The following is a 14,376-nucleotide window of genomic DNA, read 5'->3' on the forward strand; positions in this document are numbered from 1 at the left end:
GTGTGTGGACCTGAAAATGCCAGCAGTAGAAAAAGAGAATGTCCACACTCTTGGGAAACCACTGTCACTGATATCCTTGTAGCTCTGTATTTAAGCTGATACTGTATTTACAGGAAGTAAAACCATGTTGATGTTTTCCTTTGCAGGCGCTTGGAAAGTTCTGTTTAGTCCTGAACTGCTCTGACAGTCTAGACTATAAGGTAGTCATGGACATTTCTATTCTCATTATAACTTTATAGCTATTGTACTTTTGATGCATTGAAATATGTTTGTTCAAGCTCATTGCGTCAGTTGTAGAAACTGAAGAAGTGGAGTAGAAGTATGTTTACATTTTACTGTATACTGTGAGTTAATGTTGTCTCTCTCTGTGACATTCCCTTACCAGATGATGGGGAAGCTGTTCTCTGGCATGGTGCAGTCTGGTTCCTGGTGTTGTTTTGATGAGTTTAACCGTATCAACGTAGAGGTGTTGTCAGTCATCGCTGCTCAGCTTCAGTCTATTAAGGCTGCCATGCATGGCCACAGTTTACGGTATGCCTCTGGAACTTACCGTATTCTTTTGACTGATTTGTATTTTACATTTTATATTGGTTTAACTGAACAGGTGAATAGTTTAGGTTAATTCGTCAAATGTATTGGATATTTACTGTATTTACCAAAGGTTTATGTTCGAGGGAAGAGATATCCGACTGAACGCCTCATGTGGATTCTTCATCACCATGAATCCAGGGTAACGTGATATGTCATGTTTAAGTTCATACTCTTTTAATAACCTTTTATAAGTGTTAATAACCTGTCATCAAGGCAAAGGGTGGCTACTACTTCTCAAATATAAAATATATTGTGATTTGTTCAACACTTTTTTGGTTACTATATGATTCCATATGTGTCATTTCATAGTTTTGATGTCTTCACTATTATTCTACAATGTAGAAAATAGTAAAAATAAAGAAAATCCCTTGAATGAGTAGGTGTGTCCCAAACTTTTGACTGGTACTGAATATACATACACACATACATACATACACATATAAATACATACAGATACACATACATACATATCAATACATATACATAAATATATATATATGCATCTTTAAAAAGTATATATATTTTCTTTATTACCCTCCAACCCTACCACCCCTAACCCAATTGGAGCAAACTAGTCAACAACAATGCTTAGGCCTGTATTTCCAGTTCATACATACTATGTACATTTTATGTACACAGTCTATTTTACAATAGTTCTATTTTGTTTGCTTTTACTCCTGTCTTTCCTCTACCCTCAACCATCTATTTCTTATGTCCATCCGGCTTGATTTCTATTTGCCATGTCTTTCAAGTTGACCTCTCTCTTTCAGTTGCAAAGGTCGAGTGGATCTCCCTGACAACCTAAAGTCCCTGTTCCGGCCTGTCTCTATGATGGTACCTGACTTTGACCTGATTGCTGAGATCATGTTGTTCTCTGAGGGCTTCAAATCAGCCAAATCACTGTCCAGGAAGATCGTCAACCTCTACCAGCTCGCCAGCAAGCAGCTGTCTCAGCAGGTTGGACTTACATAGACTCTTAGAAAAAAAGGTGATATCTAGAACCTTAAAGGGTTCTTCGGCTGTCCCCATAGGAGAACGCGTTGAATAACTCTTTTTGTTTGCAGGTAGAACCCTTTTGGTTCCATGAAGAACCCTTTCTACAGAGGTTCTACCTGGAACCAAAAAAACTTTCTCCTACAGGGACAGTCGAAGAACACTTTTGGAACCATTTTTTCTAAGAATAACATTACAAACATTTCAGTTAAAACAGTTGAAAATGTCAGTTAAAACAGTTGAAAATGTCAGTTAAAACAGTTGAAAATGTCAGTTAAAACAGTTGAAAATGTCAGTTAAAACAGTTGAACATTTCAGTTAAAACAGTTGAAAATGTCAGTTAAAACAGTTGAACATTTCAGTTAAAACAGTTGAACATGTCAGTTAAAACAGTTGAAAATGTCAGTTAAAACAGTTGAACATTTCAGTTGAAAATGTCAGTTAAAACAGTTGAAAATGTCAGTTAAAACAGTTGAAAATGTCAGTTAAAACAGTTGAACATGTCAGTTAAAACAGTTGAACATGTCAGTTAAAACAGTTGAAAATGTCAGTTAAAACAGTTGAAAATGTCAGTTAAAACAGTTGAAAATGTCAGTTAAAACAGTTGAAAATGTCAGTTAAAACAGTTGAACATTTCAGTTAAAACAGTTGAAAATGTCAGTTAAAACAGTTGAAAATGTCAGTTAAAACAGTTGAAAATGTCAGTTAAAACAGTTGAACATGTCAGTTAAAACAGTTGAACATTTCAGTTAAAACAGTTGAAAATGTCAGTTAAAACAGTTGAACATTTCAGTTAAAACAGTTGAAAATGTCAGTTAAAACAGTTGAACATGTCAGTTAAAACAGTTGAACATGTCAGTTAAAACAGTTGAACATGTCAGTTAAAACAGTTGAACATTTCAGTTAAAACAGTTGAAAATGTCAGTTAAAACAGTTGAAAATGTCAGTTAAAACAGTTGAACATGTCAGTTAAAACAGTTGAACATTTCAGTTAAAACAGTTGAACATGTCAGTTAAAACAGTTGAAAATGTCAGTTAAAACAGTTGAAAATGTCAGTTAAAACAGTTGAACATTTCAGTTAAAACAGTTGAAAATGTCAGTTAAAACAGTTGAAAATGTCAGTTAAAACAGTTGAAAATGTCAGTTAAAACAGTTGAACATTTCAGTTAAAACAGTTGAAAATGTCAGTTAAAACAGTTGAACATTTCAGTTAAAACAGTTGAAAATGTCAGTTAAAACAGTTGAAAATGTCAGTTAAAACAGTTGAAAATGTCAGTTAAAACAGTTGAACATTTCAGTTAAATATCAAATACATACGGTAACTGTTCATGTTAATGTTTAGAACTATGTTCATAGCTTTGACATTCTGAAAACTTTTGTTTTGCTTTTTTGTTTTGTGTCTTTGTGTTTTTTTCCAACTTCCTTTCGTGGTTCTACTGTAATCTAGGACCATTATGATTTTGGAATGAGAGCCATAAAGTCAGTGCTAGTTCTCGCTGGTCAGAAGAGAAGATTTGCAGCGCTGTCGTAAGTATTAAAGAAACAAGAATCCTCTGCATTCTTCAGGCCAAAAGGCATTCCCTTGAATTGGTACAATCAAAAGGCTGTGTCACTGGTCACTACCGTCTTCTCTTTGCTTCTCTCATTCATCTCAACTTGCCAGAGTTGTTGTAGTAAAAACATTGTGAGTAAATACTGTGTGATATTCCAGGTGTGGCCTGACACCAGAGGACGAATGCTGCGTTCTGATCTGTGCTTTACAAAACTCTAACTTACCCAAGCTGGTTCCTGAGGACGTTCCTCTGTTTAAAAGCATCATGGAGGATCTCTTCCCTGGCGTCGTCAATCCCAAAACTATCCATCCTCAACTAGAGGTAATTCCTTGCCACGTGTACTCACACAGTCCGGTGTAGTCTGTGCTTGTTCTGGTAAAGTAAATGGAACTTGGTTAGATCACTTGGCTACATGTTTTTTTGGTTGTTGTGGTAAAAATGTATGTCATATGCTTGCATCTTCTCTAGATCGCCATAGCTAAGGCTACAGAGATTCTTGGATTTCAACAATGGCCAAATCAAGCCGAGAAGGTTACACAGCTGTATAGCCAGATTTTGGTCAGTATTTGGTTTCTTAAACATCCCGGGTCCATACGAACCCTTGCTTAAACCTCAGATGGAACGAAAATGCTAGGTGTTAGCTTTTCCCATTGGAAAACATGTCAGAATTAGCTGCCTAGCTAACAAGAGTTACTTCTATTTCCCGGGAACAAATAACAAATCAACCAATGACTTCCGTTAAGAACTCTCATGAAAAACTGTTAAATCACGTCCAACTACTTCTACTTCTTTAGTTGGCTGAAGCAGTATTTGTTAATGGAAATAATCACGCTGGTCAGCTGGTGGTGTTAGCATAGTGGCTAAATGTAAAACGTTTTCCGATGGGAAAAGCTAACACCTAGCATTTTTTGTTCCAGAAGGTCTACACCTGAGGTTTAAGCAAGCGTTGTCCTGTTGTTTTTGTGATTAATTCAATTCACAATATCATTCAACTTCAATGTTGATGTTGCAGGCTCGAGGAGGGGTGATGTTGATTGGTCCTACCGGAGGAGGGAAGACAACAGTGAGACTCATCCTACAGCATGCTCTACACCTGCTGCCCTCTCTGTCTGAAGTCCACAGGAGGACCAACGTCTTTATGGAGGTACTACTACATCTCGTTAGACACTTCAGATCGTTTACTGAAAACATCTGTCACTTAATGTTTTTAAGTGTGTTTAAACATGCAGCTAAACTGGTGCAGATTTGATTCCTTTCAGATATGGAAGTGTTAGATAGTATGTTTGTGTGTGTTGTTTAAAGCTGCAATCTGTCATTTTTTGTGGCGACGCGACCAAATTCATTGATTATCTATTGCTTGTTTTGTCACACAAACTGAAATTAGCCAAACTATTAGAATTTTAGCAACCAGAAAATGGCGTTGTGATTTCTGCATATAGCACCTTTAAAATACGTTATGCCTTTATTGAATAGCCTGGTCCCAAATATATTTGTGCTGTCTTGCCAACTCCTGTAATTGATTGCTGTGCTTGTTTCATTCTTTCTCTTGACTTCCATTGGGTAGTTGGCACCGAGTTCAGAGGTCCACGTGGAAAGCTTCACCATCAACCCCAAGTGTGTGAGCTTTGGAGAGTTGTATGGTCAGGTAGACCCCAACACTCTGGAGTGGTCAGACGGCCTGTTCGCTTCTGCAGTCAGAACCTACGCTAAAGAACTCTTTGAACAAAACAACAAGACTTCCAAAGACAGCGAGAGCAGGAACACCTCTTCAGTCAGTGCTTATTACATTTACATTTGAGTAGTTTAGCAGATGCTCTTATCCAGACTAAACTACATTTCAGTCATTCAACTGAAGTAGTTAAAACAACGATCACATCCTTGCAAGTAAAATCTTTCTCAAAACAGCCGCCAGCTATAAAATCATTGATAGGAAGAGTTAAGCACCATTTTTTAAATTGCTATTCATTGTTTATGATCATTCATTCCAAGGATACTGTCATTTACGCTGGTAACGTTAGCCATACATGGGCTCTGTCTTCCCTTTCAGGATGTTTTGAGTGACTCCACTACACCCTTACCTTCCAGCAGTTATCAACGTATGTCTTAATGAACTCTGCTTGTGGTTATCTCACAGTATAGTATCACACAACTTTTGAGAAAGTTATCATTCACCAATATATATATTTTAATGTATCTCTTTATTATTTCTTAGATAACTTCATGGTTGACAACTGGCGTTGGATCATAATGGATGGCCCAGTGGATATCCTGTGGGTCGAGAACCTGAACACTGTGTTGGACGACAACAAGACGCTGTGCCTGGTGAACGGAGAGAGGATCAGCCTGCCAGATGGCATTAGGTTCCTGTTTGAAGTGGATACTCTCAGCCAGGCCACCCCCGCTACCATCAGCCGCTGTGCCATGGTCTACATGGTACTGTGTCAAGATGCATTATGTTCAACCAGACCTACTTTCCAGAACGGTTCCCTGGACTCAGATTAGTTCTCGTCCTGGAGAATCTCCGGTCCAAGATTAGGCCTAATGTGGGTCCCGGAAACTGGACCCCCATCTGTTATAGGTTTTCATCGAGTGTATTAAACTACAGTAGTTTATTATGCAAAGTTAGAATATTTGGGTTATATATTTTCTGTAATCGCCACTCCAGGATCCAGTTGACCTGGGCTGGAAGCCGTACGTGAGGCGCTGGCTGTCCCGGCTGCCCAGACAGCTGAGCAGAGAGGGAAGGAACCACATCCAGCAGCTCTTTGACAACAGCATCACCCAGGGGCTGAACTTTGTCAAGAAGCACCAGAAGCTGCTCAACTTCCAGATCCCGGAGATGTCCACAGTCATGACCGTCTGCAGCATCCTGGGGGCTCTCATTAACTTCATGCAGGGGAATGGTGGCCTGGGTAGGACAATCTTCTGTAAAGCTAAGCATCGTCTGTATTTCTTTTTCTTCTTCTTCTACTTCTACTACTTGTCTTTCTGTCTGTGTGGATGTTGTATTGTTTCCTATGTGGACTTTCATTAAGTTTGGTCCAAGCTTGATCAAATTTCCATTCTGTGGTGTCACAGGACTAAATCTTGAGACATTGTCAGAGGAAGACATTGGGAAGACCTCTGCAGACAATGAGTCCACAGGAAAAGGGTACGTGTAAATGAAATCTATTGCCGTTTGTAGTTACTATATTATCTTGGTTCAGCTTTAGTAAAGTTACTGTATATTTCCAATCTGTGACAGGGAGGATAACAAATGGTTTCTACAGAAAAACCCAGAAAAACTCACGATTCTTCTTGGGAAGCTGTTTGTCTTTTCATACGCCTGGGCAGTGGGAGGAGTCCTAAACCATGTAGATGACTACGATGAGTCCCCATCTGCTACTAAAGACAAAAGCTGTCACCTCGCCAATGTTGCACACGCATTCAAAAACCTGATCCACAAGTTGTTTGAAGGCGCACCTTGCGGTATGTGAATAGAATAATTAATCATGTCCAGGGACTGCAGAGGAAAATTTGCTATCTAGCTCAATCTGGTGCAATGACATGTTGTACATGGTCTCTGACAAATGAACAAATAAATAATGCTCTAGTGTCCATTATATTTTCTATTTTGTAGAACATCCCTCTTCATCAAACTTTATTTTGTCTCTGAATATTTCAGGTGTGTCTTTACCGGCGGGGAATCGTATGATCTTCAACTACTTTGTGGATCTACAGACAGGTGCCTTCGTTCCCTGGGATGAGTTGGTTCCTAGCACCGAGAGTCTTATACGCAAAGGTCTGCTCACACCTTTACCCTCTCTGGTGTGCAGCAAGCATCCATACATGCACTTTTACAATCGTACCATTCAAGAGTGCTAAGATGAGTTTCAAGTTTATTTTCCTTATGTAATTTCACTGGAAATCATACTCACCAGAGCTCTCACATTAAAACAACAGCATTAAAAACAGCAGTATTAAAACATACAGCATTAAAAGTTAGGGACTCACATTATACGTTCATTTCCTCAGGACTGAACACATCCTCAGGTTCTGAATCATTGCAGTTGGGAGGAGCCCTGGGAGAGTCTAACACAACAGATACCACCAGCTTTCTGAGATCAGGCCCCATCTGCAGCAATGATACTGTCCGCTACTCCTTTCTAATGAGCCTGCTGCTGCTCAACAAACAACCAGTACTTCTCACAGGTGATTCAGTCGAGATTTCACTCTGTATTATATAAGACTATAGGATCATTCTTTCCCCCAATTACATGCCTGTTGCTTACTATTCATGTTCTTGACAGAAAAAAATGGTTGTCTTTAACCAACTATTTTATCATTAAAAAGATAAGAGGTCTCATAATGAGGTTTGAATTGATTGGATTCTGGAGTTAATGAAGTTTGTTTTGACAATTAAGGGATTCTGGAATTAATGAGGTTTGAATGACTGTTAGGGGATTCTGGAGTTAATTAAGTTTGTTGTGACTATTAGGGTATTCTGGAGTTAATGAGGTTTGTTGTGACTATTAGGGTATTCTGGAATTAATGAGGTTTGTTGTGACTATTAGGGTATTCTGGAGTTAATGAAGTTTGTTGTGACTATTAGGGGATTCTGGAGTTAATGAAGTTTGTTGTGACTATTAGGGTATTCTGGAGTTAATGAGGTTTGTTGTGACTATTAGGGTATTCTGGAATTAATGAGGTTTGTTGTGACTATTAGGGTATTCTGGAGTTAATGAAGTTTGTTGTGACTATTAGGGGATTCTGGAGTTAATGAAGTTTGTTGTGACTATTAGGGTATTCTGGAGTTAATGAGGTTTGTTGTGACTATTAGGGTATTCTGGAGTTAATGAGGTTTGTTGTGACTATTAGGGTATTCTGGAATTAATGAGGTTTGTTTTGACTGTCAGGGGATTCTGGAGTTGGAAAAACCATTCTCATCCAAAGCATTCTAAAGAAACTACAGAGAGACGGAGGAGAAATGGTGAATCAAGGGACTATGCTGGGACGAGTGTTTCTACACAACCAATCCAAGACAGCCAGGTAAAGCTAACATAAAACACCATTCTCTTTTGTTGATCTTGTAAAAAGTACATTATGTTGAGAAAGACAGTGAGCTTCAGTATTATTGTGTAAGAAAGGCCCAGAGAGGCTGAGAGACTGATACGAACAAGCAACCTAATGTACTGCAACTTTTCTCCAGCCTGCTGGAGGATGTTAACCTGCTGACAGCTGTGTTTGGGGGAGATGCAGATAAGTCTACAGACGGTGATTCATTAAGTAAGGTTTAGTCAGGACTACCTAGTAGTCATCAGTAGTAGTGAGCTTAACTAGTGAGTAAAGTTAGTAGTCTGACTAAAAGCCAGATGTTCTCCTATTACCCTTCTCCTGAGAAAATGCTTTATTCTTTAATGTGAACAATTTATTGTTGCCATAATAATTAAAACCACAAAAAAAAAAATATTGATTGCCAACTTCTGAGAAAATGGTATTTTCAACCAAAGAGTATTTTCCAGGTGGCTTGTTAAGTAGCATGCCGTTTGGAGTGTTGCACAGGATGCGTAGTCCCAGCCATACCTCAGAATCCTCAGGAATCCTGACCTGTACCCTCCAGTGCACTGCTCGTACAACCACTGCCTACATACAGGCACACATGTTACAAAACCTCGTCAAGAAAGGCAAAAATAACCTTGGTGCACCCAAAAATAAGTCTGTGAGTAAAATGTCATTACATAAACACGTCTGATAATTAACATTTAAAGTTCTGGATGTTCAAAGTACTCTAATGGATTCAAAATACACTAAAGATGGATGCATAATCAGCTTTGATGTTCTATGTTTCTCTCCTCAGGTCTTGGTGTTTGTAGATGATTTGAACATGCCAACACTTGATAGTTATGGCGCCCAGCCTTCCATGGAGTTTATTCGCCAGTTCATCGAGCTCCAGGGAGTATTTGATGCCAAGACTCTCACCTGGAAGGTACAGTACAATAACCATGGTGTTATTAGAGTTCGTGTCTACCATTTCCCTGTGATGCGTGATGCAAATCATAGCTATGTAGAACAGAACCGGGAGGCTTATTTTCTTCCTCGTTTGACATCAGATGTGATGAATAGGCCTAGTCTCTATACAGAACCGTGTTCTTGTGGTTTCTATTAATTGTATGCTAGTATGTTAGCTCCAAGTCTCTATTTGTTTCTTTTCTTTTGTAATTTGACCCCCTTTTTCCCCCAATTTTGTGATACCCAATTGCGATCCAATCATATCTCATCGCTGCAGCTCCGCAACGGGCTCAGGAGAGGCGAAGGTCAAGTCATGCGTCCTCCGAAACAAGACCTGCCAAGCCGCGCTGCTTCTTAAAACCTCTCTAGGGTACGTGGGACGGTAGCGTCCCACCTCGTCAACAGCCAGTGAAACTGCAGGGAGCCCAATTCAAAACAACAGAAATCCCATAATTAAAATTCCTCAAACATACATGTTTTTTACACCACATTTTAAAGATACACTTGTTGTAAATCCAGCCACAGTGTCCGATTTCAAAAAGGCTTTACGACGAAAGCACACCAAACGATTATGTTAGGTCAGAGCCAAGTCACATAAAAACACAGCCATTTTTCCAGCCAAAGAGAGGAGTCACAAAAAGCAGAAATAGAGATCAAATTAATCACTAACCTTTCCATCTTTAAATAATGAGCTTCACCATAGCCTTGTGACTCTCAGATCAATTCAGTGTCTATAAATTAATTCTCTGAGAGGGCTTACATATTGGCAACTGAGATCCTTTATAGCAAAGACACACATGGCCAGACAGCATTGGCTATAAATTATCGTTCAGTTTGGTCTCCTAAACTAAGTTCTTATCTCGTTCTTGGTACCACTTAGAACCAAAAACATTACCTCATCCAATGGCATATATCAAATACACCCCCTCCTAGACAAGATCAGAAAAGACAGTGAGCCTCTTAGGTCATATACTAAATCAAGATAAGGGCAACCTCAGAGGGGACATGTAAATAGTTAGACACATTCCCATAAGAAGACAGGCCTGACCTCTCCCCTCTCTGGGGCCCAATGTGACTAAGCCCTGGCAGAGAAGGGATAACTGCAAACTGCAAACAGTATTATCCAAAAGAAGACATTCTAATGACAAATATCTCACATAAGCATTATTATATAAATACAACATCTTATTTATCAATGTTACCTAACTAATTTTGATTCTGCTACTACACGCGTTATGTTCAGTAGTTCTAAAACATCTGGTGATTTTGCAGAGAGCCACATCAATTTACAGAAATACTCATAATAAACATTGCTAAAAGATACAAGTGTAATACATGGAATTCTAGATCCAGTTGTCCTTAATGCAACCGCTGTGTCAGATTTCAATTTTTTTTAAAGGAAAAAGCAAACCATGCAATAATCTGAGTACGGCGCTCAGACGACAAATCAAGCCAAATTGATATCCGCCATGTTGGAGTCAACAGAAGTCAGAAATATCATTATAAATATTCACTTACCTTTGATGATCTTCATCAGAATGCACTCCCAGGAATCCCAGTTCCACGATAAATGTTTGTTTTGTTCGATAATGTCCATCATTTATGTCCAAATAGCTCCTTTTGTTAGCGCATTCAGTACACAATCCAAACTCACGACGCTCGCTCACTAGCAGCAGACGAAAAGTCAAAAAGTTCCGTTATAGTCCGTAGAAACATGTCAAAGAATGTATAGAATCAATCTTGAGGATGTTTTTAGCATAAATCTTCAATAATGTTCCAACCGGAGAATTCCTTTGTCTGTAGAAAAGCAATGGAACGCAAGATAACTTTCACGTGACCGCTCATGGTCAGCTCGTGGCTCCTGGCAGACCTCTGACTCATTCCCCTCTCATTCGCCCCCACTTCACAGTAGAAGCCTCAAACAAGGTTCTAAAGACTGTTGACATCTAGTGGAAGCCCTGGGAAGTGCAATATGACCCCATAGACACTTAAAAAACTACAAACCTCAGATTTCCCACTTCCTGGTTGGATTTTTTCTCAGGTTTTTGCCAGCCATATGAGTTCTGTTATACTCACAGACACCATTCAAACAGTTTTAGAAACTTCAGAGTGTTTTCTATCCAAATCGACTAATTATATGCATATTCTAGATTTTATGGCTGAGTAGCAGGCAGTTTAATTTGGGCACGCTTTTCATCCAAAATTCCCAATGCTGCCCCCTACATCTACTCGCTTAACCTGGAAGCCAGCCACACTCTAGTATTGGAGGAAACACTGACGACTGAAGTCAACTGATGACTGAAGTCAGCCTGCAGGCACCTGGCCCGTCACAAGGAGTCGCTAGAGTGCGATGAGCCAAGAAAAGCCCCCCGGCCAAACCTTCCCCTAACCCGAATGACGCTGGGCCAATTGTGTACCGCCCTATGGGACTCCCACTCACGGCCGGCTTTGACACAGCCTCGGATCAAACCCCAGGCTGTAGTGAAACCTCAACACTGCTATGCAGTGCCTTAGACCGCTGCGCCACTCGAAAGGCTCCAGATCTATCTTATTAATGAATATATACTGTAACAATGATGTTTCAATATCTGTATCTGCAGGGCATCCAGGATGTGACTCTGTGTGCAGCCTGTGCCCCTCCGGGTGGGGGCCGTCAGAACCTCAGCCCCCGTCTGCTAAGACACTTCTCTGTCCTGCTGCTGCCACACCCCTCTAGCAACACCATGCAACACATCTTCCAGGTCATTGCCCCTCAGTCTTTAGTTGATTAGCTGCAGCACATCCTATACTAAGCCTACTGTATGTGTAAGTGCCAGCTGTGTCGCTATGTAATATCAAATTAGGGGAAGTACCTGAAATGCTTTCTGTCTGGTATATCAACCAGGTCCAACTCGGGAAGTTCTTTGGTATCAGAGATTTCTCCAAGGAGGTGCGTAAATGCAGAGAGGCCTTGGTGTCTGCCTCCATCACTGTCTACAATGAGATGTGTCAACGTATGATGCCCACTCCAGCCAAATACCACTACACATTTAACCTCCGAGACCTGTCCAAGGTAAGACACACACATTCTCATTGGTTTCTCTTCTTCCACTGTCTTTTACTATTGTGTGTGTTTAAGATCGTCTACAATACAGTCAGACTGCACAGAATCACTGATCTACAAGTCACCTTGCACTGCACCTAACTACTCATTATGTGATCAACATGAGTGATTCTGCACCTCGCCTTACTCAAACTGATCCCCTTAAACACTGTGATTAGCTTAGGTATAGAGAGAGGCGCTTGACTATTGATATGCAATGGTATTCTCTCTATAGCTGGTCCAGGGCCTGTTGCAGACCAGCGACTCTCATCTGAACTCATTGGTAATCTCTCTATAGGTGGTCCAGGGCCTGATGCAGGCCAGCGACTCTGAGCTAAACTCAGAGGAGGCTGCAGCCTACCTGTTTTCCCACGAGACCTCCAGAGTGTTCCACGACCGCCTCGTCAACGAGCAGGACAGAGAACTGTTCTTTCAGATACTGTCCAACGAGTTGCACAGTTACTTCAAGGTACTGGTAGCCAACGTGTCAAGAGAGGTCTCACGTGTACACAGTAACTCAACTGCTGAAATGTGTACTCTAGACGCACTTCAGGCCATTCAGAATGAGTTCTCATTTATTCTAATGTAATCCATTTATGCCAAGCTTATGCACATGTTGATTCCTGTGTTGAATTTATAAAAGGTTTTATTTGGGGACATTTTGCAGACGGTCTTTCACAGAGCGACTTAAAGTTAGTGCATTCATCTTCAGATAGCTAGGTGAGACAACCAAATTCATATTTGTTGAAAATAGGTAAACGTGCCTCCCGAATGGCACTGTAGTCTTAAGGCACTGCATCGCAGTGCTTGAGGCGTCACTACAGACCCGGGTTCGATCACAGGCTATGTAGCAGCCGGTTGCGACTGGGAGACCCATGATGCAGCGCACAATTGGCACAGCCTCGTCCGGGTTAGGGGAGGGTTTGGCCGGCTGGGATGTTCTTGTCCCATTGTGCTCTAGCGACTCCTTGTGGCACGGCCGGGCGCATGCACGTTGACTTTGGTCACCAGTTGTACCGTGTTCCCTCCGACACATACGGTGCGGCTGGCTTCTGGGTTAAGCGAGCAGTGTGTCAAGAAGCAGTGTGGCTTGGCAGGGTTGTGTTTCGGAGGACACATGGCTCTCGACCTTTGCCTTTCCCAAGTCCGTAGGGGAGTTGCAGCGATGGGACAAGACTGTAACTATGCCTGTCTGCCTGCTTTATATAGCAAGCCACAGTCACGTGACTCACTGTCTGTAGGAGCGAACCATGAACAGGGTAGTGTACCTAATAAACTGGCCACTGGACACAGTGTAAAATGACTTTCCAGTTACTTTTTCTTGTTCGTGCATGACTGTTAAGGTGTCCTGGCCACCAGAGGAGCTGATGAGAGAACCCATAGCATTCGGAGACTTCCTGGATGTGAGCATCCCAACTGCTTCTAGGATCTATAAGCACCTGCCAGAGTTGAAGAAGATCCAGGCTGTACTGGAGGAGTGTCACGCTAGTCATGGAAGGAAAGCCTCTCAGGTACAGTTCACTTTAGCCACACTGACTCACCCACAATAGCATCTGCTAAACACGTGTATGTTACCAATATAATTTGATTTGATTTGACTATTTCTTTACAGTACAGTAAGCTACCAATGTGCAATCTTGATAAGATTAATATCTGCATTATAATAACACATTTATTTTGTAAATCTAGTGTGTGTGTGTGTGTGTGTGTGTGTGTGTGTGTGTGTGTGTGTGTGTGTGTGTGTGTGTGTGTGTGTGTGTGTGTGTGTGTGTGTGTGTGTAGTTCCCCATGGTGTTTTTCAGGGAGGCAGTGGAACACATCACTAGAGCCGCCCGGGTTTTCAGATTGAAGGGAGCACACATGATGCTGGTACCTGTCCTGGACACACCTTTTAGATCTCTGATGTCACTGAGACACTTTCCCTGTATGCTCTCTTTTAGAGTGTGGGCGGTAACTGTAACGGTCAATCAGAAATAACTGTAAACGGACCGTTTATCATTCTGCAGTACACCTGTCAGTCAACTGATCAAGACATCCTGTGGCAGCTGTAGGCCTAGTAATAACGTGTATTCGTTGTCATAGTGACAACACAGACCATTCGGGGATTCAGGGTGTGTTCATTGTCATAGTAACAACACAGACCATTCGCCGCTTCAGGTGTGTTCGCT

At 41.0% G+C, this 14,376-nt stretch overlaps 1 protein-coding gene across 1 annotated transcript in view; it reads left to right on the forward strand.

The window, feature by feature from the left end:
- The window catches only part of LOC110504241 (dynein heavy chain 6, axonemal), a 61,010-nt gene that overhangs the window by 23,268 nt on the left and 23,366 nt on the right, over positions 1-14,376 (forward strand). Inside the window, exons 20-44 of the mRNA XM_036962733.1 lie at positions 147-200; positions 386-531; positions 662-730; positions 1,362-1,548; positions 3,033-3,112; positions 3,297-3,459; positions 3,607-3,696; positions 4,151-4,282; positions 4,703-4,909; positions 5,186-5,234; positions 5,351-5,571; positions 5,804-6,050; positions 6,217-6,289; positions 6,383-6,606; positions 6,803-6,919; positions 7,153-7,329; positions 8,034-8,166; positions 8,327-8,403; positions 8,640-8,836; positions 8,975-9,103; positions 11,727-11,867; positions 12,011-12,178; positions 12,507-12,677; positions 13,552-13,719; positions 13,991-14,077. Of these exons, the coding sequence (XP_036818628.1) occupies positions 147-200; positions 386-531; positions 662-730; positions 1,362-1,548; positions 3,033-3,112; positions 3,297-3,459; positions 3,607-3,696; positions 4,151-4,282; positions 4,703-4,909; positions 5,186-5,234; positions 5,351-5,571; positions 5,804-6,050; positions 6,217-6,289; positions 6,383-6,606; positions 6,803-6,919; positions 7,153-7,329; positions 8,034-8,166; positions 8,327-8,403; positions 8,640-8,836; positions 8,975-9,103; positions 11,727-11,867; positions 12,011-12,178; positions 12,507-12,677; positions 13,552-13,719; positions 13,991-14,077 (3,507 nt within the window). The remainder of the gene's footprint in view (positions 1-146; positions 201-385; positions 532-661; positions 731-1,361; positions 1,549-3,032; positions 3,113-3,296; positions 3,460-3,606; positions 3,697-4,150; positions 4,283-4,702; positions 4,910-5,185; positions 5,235-5,350; positions 5,572-5,803; positions 6,051-6,216; positions 6,290-6,382; positions 6,607-6,802; positions 6,920-7,152; positions 7,330-8,033; positions 8,167-8,326; positions 8,404-8,639; positions 8,837-8,974; positions 9,104-11,726; positions 11,868-12,010; positions 12,179-12,506; positions 12,678-13,551; positions 13,720-13,990; positions 14,078-14,376) is intronic.

The sequence above is a fragment of the Oncorhynchus mykiss genome, chromosome 25 (assembly GCF_013265735.2).
Source record: "Oncorhynchus mykiss isolate Arlee chromosome 25, USDA_OmykA_1.1, whole genome shotgun sequence".
Taxonomy (NCBI): domain Eukaryota; kingdom Metazoa; phylum Chordata; class Actinopteri; order Salmoniformes; family Salmonidae; genus Oncorhynchus; species Oncorhynchus mykiss.